This window comes from Opisthocomus hoazin, chromosome 25 (genome assembly GCF_030867145.1).
Source record: "Opisthocomus hoazin isolate bOpiHoa1 chromosome 25, bOpiHoa1.hap1, whole genome shotgun sequence".
Classification (NCBI taxonomy): domain Eukaryota; kingdom Metazoa; phylum Chordata; class Aves; order Opisthocomiformes; family Opisthocomidae; genus Opisthocomus; species Opisthocomus hoazin.
The window spans coordinates 5,361,529-5,379,281 of record NC_134438.1 but is presented as its reverse complement, the minus strand read 5'-3'; the positions used below and the strand labels follow the sequence as shown (position 1 = coordinate 5,379,281).

Below are 17,753 nucleotides of genomic sequence, written 5' to 3'. Positions count from 1 at the left end.
GGGAGGTCCCTGAGGCCGGGCCTGGGCCTGCGCTGCGGGCCGGGCCGGGGGCTGGGGTACCCCCACCCCGTCTGGGCGCGGGTGGGGCCTGGGCTTCCCCGCGGCTCCTTGGGGCTGGGGGCGAAGTGGCTGGCTGGGCCGAGAGGTGCCCTTGCCCGCCCTCCCCGCTCTCGGTGTTTGCCGACGAGCAGCCAGGCCCGGGTGAAAGTCCCGCGGGAGCCGGGCGGCGTGGGGCTGTTTGTTTGGGAGGACGGGCGGCCTTTGGTTGTTTGCTCCCCTGTCTCGGGGGGGGGGGTGGTGGGGGTTCCCCTCAGGGGGAGCAGCTCCTCAGGAGGAGTGGAAAAAAGTATAGTTTTCTGCACTGGAACTAATTTTTCTAGTCCTCCAGGACAGCACTCACAGGGGCCTCCTAGGTGACTAAGTCTGATTTCCTGATAAACAAATGGGTGCAAATCTGCCTGCTCCCAAACTTATCGGGTTCCTGCACAGGCAACGACCTGTTTGCTTGCTTTCTCCTCTCCTCCCACTGACAGGGCTTTCTGAGGTTGGCTTTTCACTGTTGGAAATTGCCTTAATTAAGCTGTGGAGAGTGGAAATGAGAGTGCTTGTTCTTATGCCAGTATTGACCTTTGATTTTCATAGCTTATTTCCCCTACCTGATGCGTGCCTTGCTGATGGCTTTAGGTGTAGCTGTCCTCTTCCCCTCTCTAGCCTCATTCTGTTAGACTTCACAACTAGGTTTTGTTCTTTTTTTTCCTGATTGGCTCTTGTAGATAAATAGCGAACTTAGTCTCAGTTCTCTGCTGCTTCTCTAGCTTGTGTGGAGAGTTATGCATTTCTGGTCAGCTGCCTTTGAGGGAGGCAGAATATCCCAATGGTCCTTGTTTGCAATGGGAATGCTGTTCCTGACCCTGTGTTTTCTTTCCACACCTGCCTGTGCTGGTGTCTGTAGGCTCTTTGACCAGCTAAAGCCCTCTAGCTCCTGCATGTTTCTTGCAGATCTTAAAAGTTGTATAAACAATGAGCTTTCACCTGAACTGGGTTAAATTTGGAGAAGGAAAAAAGCGACAGCAAAACTGAAGCAAGGAACGGTGATGTGAATAAAATGCTTACACGTGGCTTTAGGTGGTTGTTCAGCTTCACCAAAGAGGCAAAGCTGCTCCAAGCTAATTTAATTTAAGACTTCCCTGTATTTGTACTGGGTTTTGTGCTATTGGTTGAAAACCTAAGTGGTGCAGGCCTGTTGTGTGTCACTAGCGCTCCTGTGAGAGGTGCGAGGGGGCTGACTGTGCCTTAGTCTGTAGGTCAGTGGTGTGGTGTAAGTTTCTGCTGCTGCTGAAATTTAGGCTGGTGGCTGCAGGATATTTGCTTCAGTAGGCAGCAATGAAAGTAAACAAGTGCAACCTAATGTTTTATAGCTGCACTGAGAACCCTTGTTTCCTGTCTTTCCTCAGCAGTTCTCCAAACATCTTTCTTTTTTAAGGGAGAACTCTATAAAATCTCCTTGGCTTGCTGATGGCAAACGTAAAAGTGCTTAAAATCTTATTTGTGCTCTTCGCCTTCAATATGTCTCAACCCTTTATGTTGCAGGATCTTATGATTCTCCGTAACAGCTGCTACCTGCCAAATAAAACTTCTGAGGCCGCCCAATCCATGAGTGGGCATCGAAACCTGAAGAGGCGATGTGGGGAGTCGCACCTGGAATCCCCCGCGGGCTGCGCTCACGGTCCCGCTGCTGGATGTGTGTTCAGCAAACTGGTTCAGTTGCCCACACCTCCCTTGTCAAAGCACCAGCTGAAACGGTTAGAAGAACACAAATATCAGAGTGCTGGACGGTCCCTGCTTGAACCCCTAATGCAGGGTTACTGGGAATGGTTAGTTGGAAGAGTTCCAGCCTGGATTGCCCCAAATCTGATCACCATCATTGGACTGTTAATAAATATATTTACAACTCTGCTATTAGTATATTACTGCCCAACAGCTACAGAACAGGTAAGTGATGGACCTCTGACAATCTTTGTAGCTACTGCCATCTAGTAGTAGTTGGCACTGTTCTCTGGTGGGTTCTTGTCGTTGTGGAGAACTGTTTCTCCCTGATCAGCCCACAGTTCTCTCACATTTAAGCTAAAACCTGTAAAACGTTTATGATGCGTGTGCCTCTGTGTGAGTGCTTGCATGCAAAAAGAGCACAAATGGATTCTGGGGTTAGCATGCTGCTTGCTGAGTGAACCGACGGTTCATCTGGCCACCGTGCACTGTGTGAAACAGGGTCTAGTGCCAAAATAGCTGTTCTGGTTGCAGCAGTGAAGGACCTGCATGAAAGCTGCAGCCCCACAAGGTTGGAGTTAAGTAGTGGGTTTGAAGCTGCCTTGCATGGCACGCGGAGTTTTTGCCTGTTTACTTTCTCTGCTTGTGACTGGGTTAGTCACCTTCAGCTTTTGGATCTAGAGTTACCACACAACAAGAAGTGCAAGGTGACTCGGTTGGCAGGGAGCTGAGGCTGCCAGCAAGCCCAGCTAGAGTTGCAACACAGCGAGGAACTCGAGCTCAGATGAGGAACTGAGCTCCAAAGTGGTGCAGCTTGGGAGGTCGAGGCTGGCTGTTTCCTTCGTGGCTGCTGTGACTAAACCCGGCTTGCTAAAACACAGGAACGCTTCTCTTCATCCCTTGCGGGCCCTGGCAGGTCACGTTACCAGGCAGCTCGGACCAGGACCTGAGGCACAGTGTGTGATGAGCTGTGGGGACACAAAGTTGTCTTCCTGAGCAGCGTGCTGCCCGAGCAGTCCGTGCTGTGAGGAGGCTGGATGAAAGTCGGTAGTTTTATTCTTTGTTCTGAATGCACTAAAAGCTCCTGGCCTGTCCTCAGAACTCTCTTAACTTCCTGAAATTCCTGGTTTCAGGGGTATAAAAGTCTTTCCAAGGCATTTCAAGTTACTCGTTTCAAAGACTTTTCTCTCGCACTGGAGTTATCTCATAAGGCACTTGAAGACTTTCACTTTCATGCACTGGAAAAGTTTTGTCACTTAAATGTTGAATCTGAAAAGCTACTTGTGTCTATAAGTACTGAAAAAAGGGAATCATTTGGTACAGAAAATGTATTACATGTCAAATGGCTGGAGAATGTCTAACGAGTTCTAGCTCTTAAAATACCCGAGCTCCTTCATAACCAAGTCTCCCAGCTGAGGTTGGGAGAATGCTTCGCAGTCAAGCGGCATCAGTGTGTTTGCACCCAGACTCTACAAAACCCCATGTAGGTTGGCACGTTCAACCCTCTGCGTCCATGTTCCACATAGGGTGTAGTAAAGTGATGTTTGCCTCTTCTAGAGATCTCTTGAAATGGATAGTTTCACGATAACGTGTGGAATTTGGTAGGTGTAAGATCAGAAGTGAATAGTGAGTTTGAGCAGTGAATGTTTAGAGCAGCTCCTGCCTGTTTTAGGCTATGGCATGGTTGTGTGGCTTGGTTTTGACTTGCCTTTTACTCTGATAACGGTATTATGTGGGGGCTGAATCTCTGAAATCCAGTGTGATAGAGAGACTTCAGCCTGTCTCATTTCTATTTCAGCAATGTAGCAGCTACTATAGGCCACTGAACCAGAGCATAATTCAGAATTTAGAGCATGGTTGTATTTTGGTTGGTAATTAAGCTTCCTAAGTAAGCACTAAGCTACAGTCACCATGTCTGAAAGTCATAGTGGTAGCTGCAGTCTGCTGTATTGAAACACTGTTTTGTGTTTAACAGTTTGAGAGTTACTTTGTGCTAAGTGAATGAGATTGTCTTCTCACTTTAGCTGAAAAATAACTTTCTGCTGAGGTAGCTTTTGGCCTGATCTGATTTGCCATATGGCACCGCAGCCCTGTGTGCTGGCACGGCAGGGAGGATGCCTTCGCGCTGGTGGAGCTGCGAGCTTGTGCTCTTAAAGTGTCAAGTAGCTGCCTGGGAAGAAAATGAGGCTTTGAAATAGCAGAAACAGATTTTTTTTATTTATTTTTTTTTTCTTTCTGAAAGCACGATTGCTTTCAGATGCAAATTGTCTCCTCCTTGTCTTAGTTCTGTTTTTTTCAAAAGCGACTTGTCTCTTCCTGTTGATGAAAGGTGAAGCTATCACAGCTTCACTGGCAGCCAAAAAAAATAGAGAGATACAAATAGTTCTACTGACTGCTTAGCTGGGGAGACCCTAGCTAGCAAAGTGCTGAGCAACGGAATGCTAACCTGCGCTTTTCTGGGGTTTTATTAAAAAAAATTGAATGAGAGGGAGCTGTAAAATTTTGTCCAAGTACAGATAATATCTAAGTGGAAACACCTACGCTGGTGATGAAAGTAGAGTTTAAGACAGAAGAGGAGTCAACAATCTAAGTATTTTTTTTTAAGTTTATAGAGGAAAAAGTGCATGATACTGAAAGATAACTTAAACCTTCTGTATTAAATCTATCCATAAGCAACAGAAATATCATCATGGGATGGAATTCTGTAGCATCACAGCCTTGTCTAAACGTGGCCCTCTGCTTTCGGGTGACGCGCTTCCCCGTTACCTCTCTTCTTGCGCTGGTTTGTGCAGACGCGTTGCCAAAAGTCGAGCGTGGTGCCAGCTCTTGGGGCAGCGTGAACGGAACAATGCAAGCTGCAGAAAGAATATATTTAAGTTGATGTGCTACAACTGAGTCATGGTTGTGTAGACCGAGAGAAGCTGGACTCCAAAGCTTTAGGAGAGGCAAGTCAGCTTGATTAAGTTGCCCAGCTGTATTTGGACTTTATTGGTGTGGTCCGTACAATAGAGCTGCTCATAAATGCTCGCTTTTATAAAGCGTGTCAGATACAAAGATTGCAGAATATCCAATAATACCAGTTTTGTGGATGTGTAAACTGAGACAGACTAGTGGCAACCCTCTGGCTTTTGTGGTAATAATGGTTTACGCCTCAGATGCTGAAAAAAGCTTGAATTGTAGTCTTTGGTCTAGCAGCGTTTTGGTATCATTTGTATTTCTGTAGAAATTAATTGCTATACAGGATGTGAATATTAAGAGTCATTAACATAGACTGGGCAAAGCTACTGTTACCTAGTAATAGAAAAACCCATTGGTGATGGAGGTGCTGTACTGCTGAGCGCTGAAGCTTTGCAGGTCTAGAAAACGTAGTAGCTAAACTTGAACTCCAGCAGTTTGAGCACGTTGCAGCGACACAGTTCTCAAATGCCACTGCAGCCTGGTAATGCCCTGTACTTGGCGGTGTTTTGGTACGTGACACCTCACTGAGGGCTTGAGAAGATGAGCTCGGTGTTTGTGGCGCAGTTGCCTGTTTTGGGGGCTAAGAAAGTTTTCCAGTTTCTAAATCACTCGGATGGCTTAGAAATACCCCTACAGGAAAGAGAAACAAGACAAGAGCTTAATTGTGCACTGCTTTGCAAATGTGGTACTACAATTTTTTTCAGACATATGGTGCAGCTTCCTGCTTTAGAAAATGCGCTCTGCCAGTTAATCTAAGCTGGTAATTCTTGTCGCTGTTTGATTTACGTTTCACATGTCCTAACCCCCTCTGCCTGTCCTTGCAGGGACCAGCTACTGAAAGGTCCATGCGTGTGGTGAGGAACTGTGTGCAAATGAAAAACTACTGTATGAGAGTGTAAGACAGTTTAACTTAGGGCGATTTTTTTTAAGTTTAAAAAAGTCTTTTACTCTCATTGACTGTTTCTTTCTCAGGCACCTCCCTGGGCATACATCGCTTGTGCGTGTGGCCTTTTCATCTACCAGTCTTTGGATGCTATAGATGGAAAACAAGCAAGAAGGACAAATAGCAGTACTCCGTTAGGAGAGCTTTTTGATCATGGCTGTGATTCACTTTCCACAGGTATTGTAATTTTTAATTGAAGTATGAGGATTAAATGACTGTATTTCAGGGATCAAATCTGGAGTACAGAAAAATGCTTCTTTACTGAAGAAGAGGACAACTGATATTGCGGAATGTATAGATTTTCAGTCCTCCTTTCTGTAGACAGTACCCTTGGTCAACTGAATGTCTCCTCTTGTATTACACCAAAAAAAAAAAAATTAAGCATGTGACTAATTCAGTCTGAGCCAGCAGTCTTCTGTGTGTGCTTTATCAGAGCCTTGGTTCTAAAAAAATTTCTGTAAGAAGTTATCAGAATGCTCTCCTATATTATTTTAGATTGAATCTGTATAGAGCAATTGCAAGACAGGTATGAAGCCTAAGTAATGGGATGGGAGAAGCCCGAGTTCAAGATTAGAATCAGGTAGAGTTCATTGAGCCAGCCTGAAGTTTAAGCCCATTGTAAAAGAATGATCAGATGCTTTTGGTTACTTAAATTCTAAGCTCTTGTGCTTTAAATTTTTAGGAACACTTTATCAAAGTTGTTTATTTAAAGGGGGAAGGGGGAGCATGAAACTTGAGTGACAGACCTTGGATTTTCTTAATGGTACAATAAAAATTCAGAAAATAAGGAAAAAAGAGTCAAATGCATCTTAGATACATGAGAAAACGCCAAACTCTGGCCGCTGGCTGCAGTTCCGTAGATCACTCAAGTCCCTTGATGTCTAATCCCATTAAATTCAGTAAAAATGTGGAGACTAAGAAACCCTCAACATTGAGGAGCTCTGATAGCTGATAGGAATTTAAATATACATTTTACAGTCTGTAGTTTTTTTAAATGGAAGTGTTAATCTCTTATGTTGGAAATAAAACACATCAGGATACTCTCACACTCCTTCTCTGGTTCCTTTCGTTAGATTTATTTCTGGTAAGGATCTTTACACACCTACACACTTTATTTTTTCACTATGTGACTGATTTTCTTCTGCAGTCTTTGTGGTTTTGGGAACTTGTATTGCTGTGCAGCTGGGAACGAACCCTGACTGGATGTTCTTTTGTTGTTTTGCTGGAACATTCATGTTTTACTGCGCGCATTGGCAGACGTACGTCTCTGGAACGTTGCGCTTCGGCATGTAAGTACCTTGGCTGAAAATAAAACTGAAAGTTAGGCTGCTTTCCTATCTGGTTATACTTTATGTGGTTGTAGTTCAGATCCTTAGAGCAGCAGTAAGTTGTTTATATTCATATACACACATGTAGAGCTTGTAACAGCTGTTACCTGTTGGATCTGCAATTAATATGAATGTTACTTAGCTTGTTTTAGGAGTGGTAAAAAAATCCTTTTGTCATATTAGTTAATTAGGAGCTTCTGATGTGATTTAGAGCTGAATAAAGAAGGGAAAGTACCTGGTGTTTCATCCCCAAGAATGGAATGCCTTTGTTGGGTGGTGGCAGTCTGGCTTTAGTATTCCGTTACCTATCTCTGGATCCTGCTTGACCTGTGATGGTGTATAGTTAATCTTTACTGTTAACCATAACTCTTAAAATATAGTGTATTAATTGACATTGTGCCTACTATTGAAAGTTCTGAATTTACTTTTAGTTAGACCATGCTTTTGTCAATAACGGGACCAAAATTGCAATGCCAAAAAGCCAACAGCTGAAATCCCGTTTACTGCTGGGTGTGGGTAGGTGAGTGAACAGGACACAAGGACTCGGTGAGCTGTGGACGTCACTAGCCTTAATGTGGAAATGTGTGTGTGTTCTGTCTTTGGACTTATAGATGTCTATGATCTATTTTGAGTAAATACACTGCAAAATGATTTTGCACCTGGCAACCTCTGAAATTTGTCCTTAGGTTGTATGGGATTTTGAAACAAGGTGACAACACGCACTGTTTATTTAGAGTCTGTTGTTACTGATCTATAGATACCCAGATACTGCTAAAACAGTACAGCTCTGGACCTCTTGTCAATAACCGCTCTTATTGACAGAATACTAATGCAGCTTCTCTTGAGAAAATTCTGTGTTTCTGCTCAAAAATGTACAATGACAGAGCAGTTTTCAATGTCTATTGGAGGAAGCAAAAAAAAAAATCTAGGCCCTGTTCCAATCCTGTGTGCACCAAAGCAGGTAGAATAGTTTCAGTCACTTCTCCAATACTTAAATCATTAAAGTAAGGCATCTGGCTCAAATCTGGTTCTGTTTTGGCTGCTTACTTTCGTGCTGTACTGAAAGTCTCAACACTGAATGCTTTTAGCTCCCTTCGAACTTTACAGGGCACTGATAATTAAAGTTTTCCCCTTATTGATCAAAGAACCCCAAACAACCCCAACCTTGGCATGTGCTTGACTTTACAGATGCAAGTATCAAACCCACCCAATTTACCTTTGTGCTCCAGACAAATGCTTGCACTACTCCCGATGTTCACCCTAACTCTTGCTTTTTGCTTTTGTGAGGAGTCTTTGTATTTTGGAGACAGCAATTTGCAGCAGATGCTATTGCTCTGCACGGCCTTATATTATGGGAATTTGGTGATCCATCAGGATGTAGTTGATTTAGAGAAGGTAATAAGTACACAAACGTACGTGTATCATTATTTTAGATAATGAACAGCACTGTGTGGTAAACACATCTATTTCTTAATTTGCCGCGTGTCACAAGGTTAATAGACTGCCATAAGCTGACATTTATTTCTGTGGTGAAAACTCTGAGCTTATTTATCCAGTTAATTGACTCTCACTGTATAACACTAGTTTTTTTCTGAAGCTTTCATTTCACCAATCATAAGACTGAAAATAAGTCTATTTTATCTACCCTTTCAGATTCAGTGGAGCAAACAGGCTTAGTTATTCTTACTCCTGAGTAAGTGGAATCGGAGACAGCTGTTAAAAGGAGCTGAGAAGGTCTTGGTGCACAGTCGCCTTTTCATGTCTGTGTATCCTATGTAGTAATTCCATGTCAAAAATACGCTGAGGGAGCTGTGAAGAGTAGTGATGTCTTAGGAAACGTGTCAGCATTTCTTACTTGCCTTCCATTCCAAAGAAGCAAAAAAGTGGTAACCAACTGTGTGCTCTTATTATATTTCTGTGATGAGATTATGTCCAAGAAATTCTATTTCATTAGAGATCAATTTAATAAGCAAATTGGAAACGGCTCGCAGAAGAGCAGCAGACTGCTAAAGGGTGAGATTAGTATTTTTCTCCTTACATGCAGCTCAGACTTCAACAGTTAAATGTATAAGCAACTTGGCTTGCTGAAAAACTCCATTGTCTTAAAAAAAAAAAAAAAGAAAGATATATTAGTGTGTCAAATCAAGTGTATGCTTGCGGAACAGACTGTCTGATTCATATATGCTGTCACCGTACCAGCCTTGACAATTCACTGAAGCTGTGCAGAGAGCACTTTGTGTCAGACTCTGAGTGCTCACCCTGAGGGAGGAGTGAAGAAGTGAGATTGTTTCTGCTAAATTCCTATGGAGTGTTGCAGGTGGAGTAGGAAAACTATTAGTTTAATTGTGCCCAATTACTGAATACATCAACTGTGTTGGTTCTCTTTCTTCCCGCTGACAATTGCGGGGAGCAGCGCTGCCCCATTCCAGGATTACAGAATAATCAGCGGAGGTGGTAAGGTCCTGTGATCTATCTTTGTCTTTAAATGATCATATGGTTGTATTAGATCTTGGCAGCTGATGCAGACTTTTCAAAAAGCAACTTGAGCTGCTTGAGTAGCTCAAAAACATAGCTAGAGGTCAGTATTGCTTAATAATTCCGCATGAGGAAGCAGGAAACGTCTCAAGGCAAGTTGGGCTGGTGACAGTAGAAGTTACTGTAAGTAACATCAGCAGGGAACAGCATGGACAGTGTCATACGCAGCAGCTTTGTTTAAGAACAAACACCCGACCTGGGCACGGGCTCGTGAAAGAGCAGGAATGTACTGCACACTTGAAGAAACAAGATGATGATTCTGAATTGCAGGAAAACATTTAATATTAAAGCAGTCCTGATACTTTGTTCTCCTGTTCTGTTTTTCAGTGCAGTAGCTGGTTTATCTGGATTGTGGACTTGTCATGCTGCAGTACAGCACGAGCTTTGTTTCAAGCTGTCTTGTACGGGTACAGCTTTGCCATAAGTGAGGCTTCTCTGGTTTGGAAAAAGCGCCTTTTCTTCTGTATGTCACAAAAAATCAAACTGGCCAGCGCCGTTGGACTTCCACATACCCATGTGGAAGCAGATCTGGTAGGAATGCAGTGCAGGAACTCGAATTGTTAGGGAATAGGATGCACAAACCCTGAAGAGAATTTGCCTGCTGTTAGCTGGAGCCCAGTTGTGATTGCTCGCTCTGGTTCTTCCAGACCCACACTTACTCCACTTGGATTCAGTCCTGCACCCGCTCGCTGCTCTGGCTTCGAGAAGTGTTTTAGGAGGTGTCTGTGTTTCCGCAGGTTCAGTGCATATCCAGCCTTACAAGGTCAGTGTGCAGACAGTCTGACTCTGCAGGAGCCGTCTCAAATCCAGGGTAATTAGAAGTGAATCTAGAGCTATCCGTCTCTGTCAGATCTGAGCTGGGTTCTGCACTGCAGCTGGAGTGTCGTCTTGAGATGAGACACAGTGCTGCACAGGTGAAAGCCTTGCATGTTTGGCCACGTTGGACTCGGGAAGTGCTAAATCCTATTTTAAAAACCCAGTGACATGGGGGTGTTGCTGCACTATGGTCTCCAGTATTTCTTCTACAAGTTAATGTATTATCTGGTTTATCCCAACCTTTCTTAATTAAAATATGGAAAGTTGGTGATAGCAGAAATTCTGAGGGTGTGTGTATATATGTGTGTAAATATAAATACACACGAGGTGGAGATTAGTTTCTAAGGATGCTTCATAAAGGCATAGCAGTAAACACTGAGAGGAAGGATCCATTCTTACCAGCTTTCCTATAACAGAAAAGTTAAAAATGTTATTTCACTGTTTGAGTAATAGTCCCTAGAGAAAGCAAAAGCGTTCAAGCTGTCTAACAGAACAGCCATTCTTGAGGAATGCTGGAGAATCTGGGGGAACATTCTTGTTCAGTGACAGTGTAGCAGTCGTACATAAGCAAGAGCCCACTTGCTAAGGGGTTGGTTTAGGAAGGGAGGAAGGTTAATTTGGTTAACCTGAGCCCTTTTGCCAGTACTACCACTGAGGTGTAAAGGAGAGATCAGTAATTGAGGCCGTGTTTCAGAAAGAAGCTAAAATGAAGCCTTCCTCTTTAGCAGTTAGGAAAGGAGTTTGTGTTTTGTCTTGGATAGACGATTCACACCAAATATCAAAATACGGAGCTGGAAGCCTTCCAAGTCAAAGTTTAGCATGTTTTCTTGCTCTTGGGAACAGCTTTGGGATCTCAGGATTACAGTAGGAGATAAGGCAGTAATCTCCATGATTATAGGGCTTAAAACTTTCAATTTTAGGATTTTTTTTCTAACACTTCTTCAAGAACTTTAACACCTTGGTTATTTGCAGAGGAAAGTTTGAAGCTCAGTAGAGTCTCTTTTGGTGTCGGGGGGAATTAGTTTCTCTCCCTTGCAAGAAGGATAGGTTGAAGTCTCGTTGCGGTAGGCGTTAAGTTTGCTGCTTGCAACCTGCCGCCTTCTGCGTGCTGAAGTCACTCGTTGCCACTTGTCAGCGTTTCTCTAGTGCTTGCTGTGTGTCATAAATATGTATAGGTGCCTTGCTACAGCATCAATACATACAGCTGCAATTGCTGAGGGCTGATGTAAATGATGGGGGGGGGGGGGTGTTCCACATCATGATCCTCCTCCTCTTCCTTTCCCTCTCACAAGTCCCTTAACAGTGTTTTAAACCAGGAACCAAGCAGGCATGTGCAGGGCTTCCACTGCTGCTTTTTCTGCCTTCATCATTGACAGATGTTCTTCCTGCTCTGTGAAATGGTGAGCTTCAACATAACAGCCACGTGCCTCACCTTGCTGTCTGACCCGTACAACTTCTAATTTATGTTGATGAGCAGCAAAAGAAAAAATGTGCGTATCATCTGAAGTGTATTGCAACAAGGAAAGGAGAAAGTCTTATGGCTCATCTTTCATATTATTTTTACCTCAACATGAATTTCCTGTAGCTGGGACTAGTTTTAATTTGCTTATACTTTTCTTCTGTACAGTTTGCTTTATTCGTGCTATTTGTATTTCATTATGGCCAAGTAAAATGCTGGGTTGGAATGAGTTAAGATTAGATTCCATAATAACCTTTAAAACTAAGCATTTGGACTTCCAGCATGTGACTTTTAGCCTTTTTTTCTCTCGTGTGTTATGATGATGAACATTCTTTTCTTGCTGCAGTGGTTCCCTTAAGAAAACAATCCTTTGTCTCGTGCTCGGATTCGTAGCTCCTTGCCCAGCCTGAGTAATCCCACTTGCACACTTGGTGGATATGGAGAAGACAGATGGAAGAATCATCGTCTCTCAGACTAGAGTGCTGCTGCGCAGAGCATTAAATGGTAGACATTGTCCCTTGAGCTTCCCAGCCTCGTAACTTCTGTTTTCTGATGAGGCAAGAGTGTTTTTCTTGTCTGCTGTGTTTTGCTACACGGGACTGTTGCCAGGAATTCTGTGTGCTGGGGAGGAGGAGGAGGATGGTACATGAATGCCCCCGCTTTAGTTTCACACAGTATTGAGAAGAAGCTGTATTAGATCAGCTGAATTGGTAGTGATTACTTGATTGCAGAGCAATCTCCAGCGTAAGTGTGTGTTTCCTGTTGTTCTTGGTTGGTTCGCTTTCTCAGGAAATCTCTCAACTTTGAATTAAATCCTTTTGGTTCACAATTCTGGACAAGGAGAATTGACTGCAGCTGTCTCTAAACTCTGAAACTGGATTCAGTGGTGGCCCTTGTTAAGGTCTAATGGCTTGTTTAATCAAACAGGACCTCAAAAATTGCCTGTGGAATATGCTCAATAAATTAGCACTGACAAGAGTATATGCTGGATGCATGACTAATCAAGTGTGTGTTAGTTGGCTCAGGACTCTTACCAGCTTGACCAGGGAACCCAGCAGAGCAGACTGCATACAAAATAAGACTTGTCACTGCCGACATCAAAGTAGAGTTAAGCACATGCCAAGGCTGATGGTCCCCTCTTAAGCTTTCCTGGATAATGTTTAAAAAATGAATCCATGTCTGAATTACAAACATCACTTAGAGTAACATAAGAAAAAAAGGAAAAGGAACTGCAGCTGTGCACAAGTACCGAAGTTGGCTGTGTTGCTTGTAGATGTGACTTTCTCTTCCTGTATTCCCCAAAATACCAGACGTTACCTTTTCTAACTGTATCATGTGCTCTGGTAATTAAACTGAGAATGCTGATTAGACTGAAATTCACTGTACCCTCTCGCCAGGCATGGGACTGCACATCGTTACTGCCCTCCTTAAGCTCTGTCACTGCGATCCCGATGAACTCTTGTTTCTCTGATGTACAGCTTTAATCAGGCGACGCGGTGCGGGACGGCAGGCTGCACGCTTCTGTTCCAAGCGTACTTTGATAAGCACGGCAGTAAACAGGATTGCTGTTATGGCTGAAGCTGGTATTGCTGAAGTAGTTTGTGTTTTTTTTTTTTTTAACTTGATGGTTTAAATGGAATTCTAGGTTGATCACATTTTAAAATATTTTAGTTATAAGATGCTATAAATCTGCATTTTACCAGAAGGAGTATGTGTGGTGGTTGTGGCTCTCTTGGTTACAGCATATTTTTCATCTTTTTTGGGGATGAAAAATAAATGTACACAGAACAGAGTTCGGTTGCCACCAGGGCCAGAGCTCACCTGGCTTTTAGCATTGCTTGCCAAGGAGTTGCGTGAGCGGGGAGGTGCGACTTCTTGCTTTGCTCTAGAGGTGGCAAACTGAAGATGCAGTCTGCGCTTCTGCTCTACAAAACATATGCAGCAGCATCTTCAGATGAAGAATTCGTATTCAGTGTCATTTGGAGATAGGAGCATGGGGTAGGGAGACGAGAGGTCCTGAATTGGGTGTGTTTGTGAATTTTATTTGCTGTGACTTGGAGCAAGGAATTTCCTTCTGTTTCCTCGTGCACACACCGATGGTTGCGTTTGCCTGTGTGTTGGAGTGGTACTGTAAATTGCAGAAGCTCTGAATGGAGTTCTGAATGTGTGAAATACTGTGTGGGTTACAATATTTACAATATTCTTGTTTTTTGTGGTCATTAATTCCCTTTCTCTGACCTACCCTTTACATGATCTCAGTGCTGCACAGTAGTTGTCTGGATTTTGTGCTTTACGCCGTGACTGGAGATGTGTTTTAATGGCTCCACTTAACTGAATTGCTCAGGAAAATGTTTTGAAATGTTTCTTTCCCTCGCACGTAGATTTGATGTTACGGAGTCTATGCTCTGTACAGTAGCAATCCAGCTTCTGACAGGAACTCTGGGGCCCTGGTTCTGGAACTACACGGTAAAGCGAATGTTGATGCTACCTGGCAAGCAATGGCATGGGCTAAGCAGAGCCAGCACCTTTGTCATGCACGTAGTAACTGGTATCTGAAAAGCATCTTCCTAAGGGTGCTTCACAAGTGCTTTAATCCAAGGGGGAAAAATGTTTGCAAAGAATGTATGAGCAGTAAAAATCCGATCTAACTAGAAAGAATTTTTTTTAAAGCATCATTTTTTTTTACTTGAAAACAAAGCAAAAGCCTGCCCATTAAACAGGAAAAAATTGCTTTAAATATTTCTTTTTGTTTTGTCACTGTTCTGGCTTCAACTGAAAGATAACCAGGGTTGTGCAAGCAGCTCTGTAAGTGTGAGTGTAGAATAATTTTGTTGGAACTACTTCTTAAAGTCATAGAAATTTTTTTTTTCTGTTACTGTTTAAATACCTTCCCACCAGAAAAAAAGAATTACCTGGCTAGTTTGGGGAACTGCACACTGTGCAATAGCTTAAAAAGTCATCAGCTACTGGTGAAAAACGCCTGTTTCAAGCTCTGCCACTTCATCCGTGTAGTCTAGTCGCTTCACTGTGCTGGTAGCTTCATTGTTAAGTAGCTTCATTTCCTGGTTGGCTTTATTTTCAAAATGCTTTTCCTTATGTCTGTGCTAATTGTGTCCTTCTCCGCTCTGGTTTACTACTCTTTAGGAAGGACTTTCTCTTCCTTATCTCACCTTTTTTAATACAACGTGTGTAAGTGGGGGTTCGCCCCCCCTCCAAATGCTGTCATTAAGAGTAAGTTCGCTTCCTTGAAATGTCTCAGAGATGCTGGATTATTAGCCAGGAGTTTCCCTTTAAATATCTGAGGATAGAAGAGCAGCTTTTTGATGTCCTGCTTAGACCTGCATCAGATTTAAAATAAAACTGAGAATTTTTTTTTTTCTGGTTGCTTGTTTACATGCCCTTTGTTAAACTCTCGCATTGATGCCAATTATGCCATTCTTTTGTTTTTTCATGTAATGGGTTCAGCACAATCTCTGCTTTCCTGATGCTATTAGAGAGTCTAATTAGCAGCTCTACTTCAGATCCAACAATATCAGCAGTCTGGTAAATCGTGGTGCATGTCATATCCACTGTGTCTGAGAATTTAAGCCAAGTGCCAGTTAGGTGGGCTCTGAAGGCAGTCAGACGCCGTAATTTTTCAATGCTTTGTTGACAGTCTGTGAAAGGCTGGAAATACTTAGTGTCAGGAAATGGTAATGTAGCAGGCAATAACTTGAAGGAAGGAAGAGCTTAATCAAGATTTTAGCCTATTGCAATAACAGCATTCTGACTCTTATCAAGAAGACACTTAGGGTGAGGAAAAAAAAAAACAAACTACCAAAGAGCACCAAAACCTGCAGTACTGGAACATCTGGAGGCTTCTCAAGTCACCCAGTGGTGTGGTGGTTATGTGAGAGGAACCAACTCCAATTCTGTAGTGAAAGGGAGTTGGTTGGAATGGATGAAGATGGATTGCTGTCTAATGGGGGAGAGAGGGAGGAGCTGGTCCCCTGCACAGGTGCCCCGGAGCTGGTGGAGGTGTCTGTCTGCAGACCCACCGATGGCCTCCACCCTTGGAAAGGATTCCTCTGCCATTCGAGAAGACGTTGGCTTTACAAATAACTGCAGTGGTTGGTAGGACTGGTGTGTGTGGTGGATGGGCTGGGCAAAGTGTTTTGTCCCTCTTGCTCCAGTAACAGAACGCTGAGTGTTTGCTGGTGACCAGTCCCCTCCTGCACGCTGATTTTAGCCAGCTTTCAGGCATACTGAATTACAGAATGGACTTAATCACCTCTTTAAATTCTTGCATATGTAGTTTCACATGCCTTCTAGCATATTTATTTTTGGTCTTAACTAGTAAGTAAAGATGCTGCTGCTTCTGAGCCGCTCGCCCGAAGCACACAACGCAGCACGCTGCTGTTACGTGGTTTGAGGGCGGGGGGTACAGATTTGTTTCAGCATTGCACCATCTCTCAGATGGCTCAGCTACAGGAAATAAGCTTTTTCTGCTATTCTTGTTCATCTGATAGCTGTTCCATGTGATGAACGTTTGTAGTGAGACACTATAATAATATAGCCCTGTCTTGAAAATGCTACATGATCTGGCAAAATATGACGTGGATAGACTGTGTGCCTGGCTGCCAAGAAGGCCAGTGGGATCCTGGGGTGCATCAAGAGGAGTGTGGCCAGCAGGTCGAGGAAGGTTCTTCTGCCCCTCTGCTCTGCCCTAGTGAGGCCCCATCTGCAGTGCTGTGTCCAGTTCTGGGCTCCCCAGTTCAAGAAAGATGAGGAGCTACTGGAGAGAGTCCAGTGCAGGGCTACGAGGATGATGAGGGGACTGGAGCATCTCTCCTATGAGGAGAGGCTGAGGGAGCTGGGCTTGTTCAGCCTGGAGAAGAGAAGGCTTAGAGGGGACCTTAGAAATGCCCATAAATATCTGCAGGGTGGGGGTCAGGAGGACGGGGCCAGACTCTTTCCAGTGGTGCCCAGCGACAGGACAAGGGGCAACAGGCACAACCTGAAGCTGAGGAAGCTCCAGCTGAAGATGAGGAAGAACTTCTTCCCTCTGAGGGTGACAGAGCCCTGGCCCAGGCTGCCCAGGGAGGCTGTGGAGTCTCCTTCTCTGGAGATATTCCAGCCCCGCCTGGACGCGGTGCTGTGCAGCCTGCTGTGGGTGACCCTGCTTGGGCAGGGGGTTGGGCTGGGTGACCCACAGAGGGCCCTGCCAGCCCCTGCCATGCTGGGATTCTGTGATTTTAATTCTTGCAACACAAATAAACCTTTATGTATACGTGCTGGGCAGGAAGGCTTTTTATTCATCCGGGGGAATAAAATTCTTAAATTGCTGAAGAAGTTTGTGTGTGCCTTTAGCCAATGGGCAAATTATTTAAAAGAACATGAAGGCTTTAAACAAGGGAAGACAAAATTATTTTGGGAATTGAGTCAGAACAGGGTGACTCTAACCTGAAGTGCAAATGTGCAGAATTCTAACGGGCTTCAGAGCCCTGCCTCCCCCTTCCCGCAGCTCTGCAATGCCGCCCTTCAGTACTTGTGCTGCTGGAGGGTGACTTTTGCTTGTGATGTTTTGCCTCACATGTTGGTGTTTTTTCAAAGACCAGAATCAATCAGTTTCAATACAGTTTAGCACAACCATATAGAGGAATTGCAAATGAAGGTGTTTAAGATGGTGGAATCTGGAAAATACTCACTTTTATGGGAAATAAAATGTTAAAATAATACTGTTCCTGATAATCTTCTGTTGTGTCAGAAAGCATAAATGGGAAAACTGGCAAGTAATCTGTATTCAGGTTTGGCATGACAGGGAAGGACAGATTAATAGAGTAAAACGTGTTGCAGTGGGTGCAGTAAAATCCATTGCCGTCTTGCCGCAAGAGCGGGAGAACGGCTTCTGAGGCTCTGCAGGCATTCTGCTGCCTGGTGGATTTAGGCAGACAGATCAAGGGATGAA

General features: G+C 43.8%; 1 protein-coding gene across 4 annotated transcripts in view; it reads left to right on the top strand.

The window, feature by feature from the left end:
- The window catches only part of CEPT1 (choline/ethanolamine phosphotransferase 1), a 34,076-nt gene that overhangs the window by 2,149 nt on the left and 14,174 nt on the right, over positions 1-17,753 (top strand). For 3 of the 4 annotated variants that reach the window (XM_075442748.1, XM_075442752.1, XM_075442750.1), the window contains exons 2-4: positions 1,591-1,992; positions 5,698-5,845; positions 6,816-6,957. In XM_075442748.1, coding sequence (XP_075298863.1) covers positions 1,597-1,992; positions 5,698-5,845; positions 6,816-6,957 — 686 coding nt within the window. In that variant the 5' untranslated portion in view covers positions 1,591-1,596. Of the gene's footprint in view, positions 1-1,590; positions 1,993-5,697; positions 5,846-6,815; positions 6,958-14,187; positions 14,273-17,753 lie in introns of all 4 variants that reach the window. The other variant, XM_075442751.1, reaches the window with a different exon arrangement.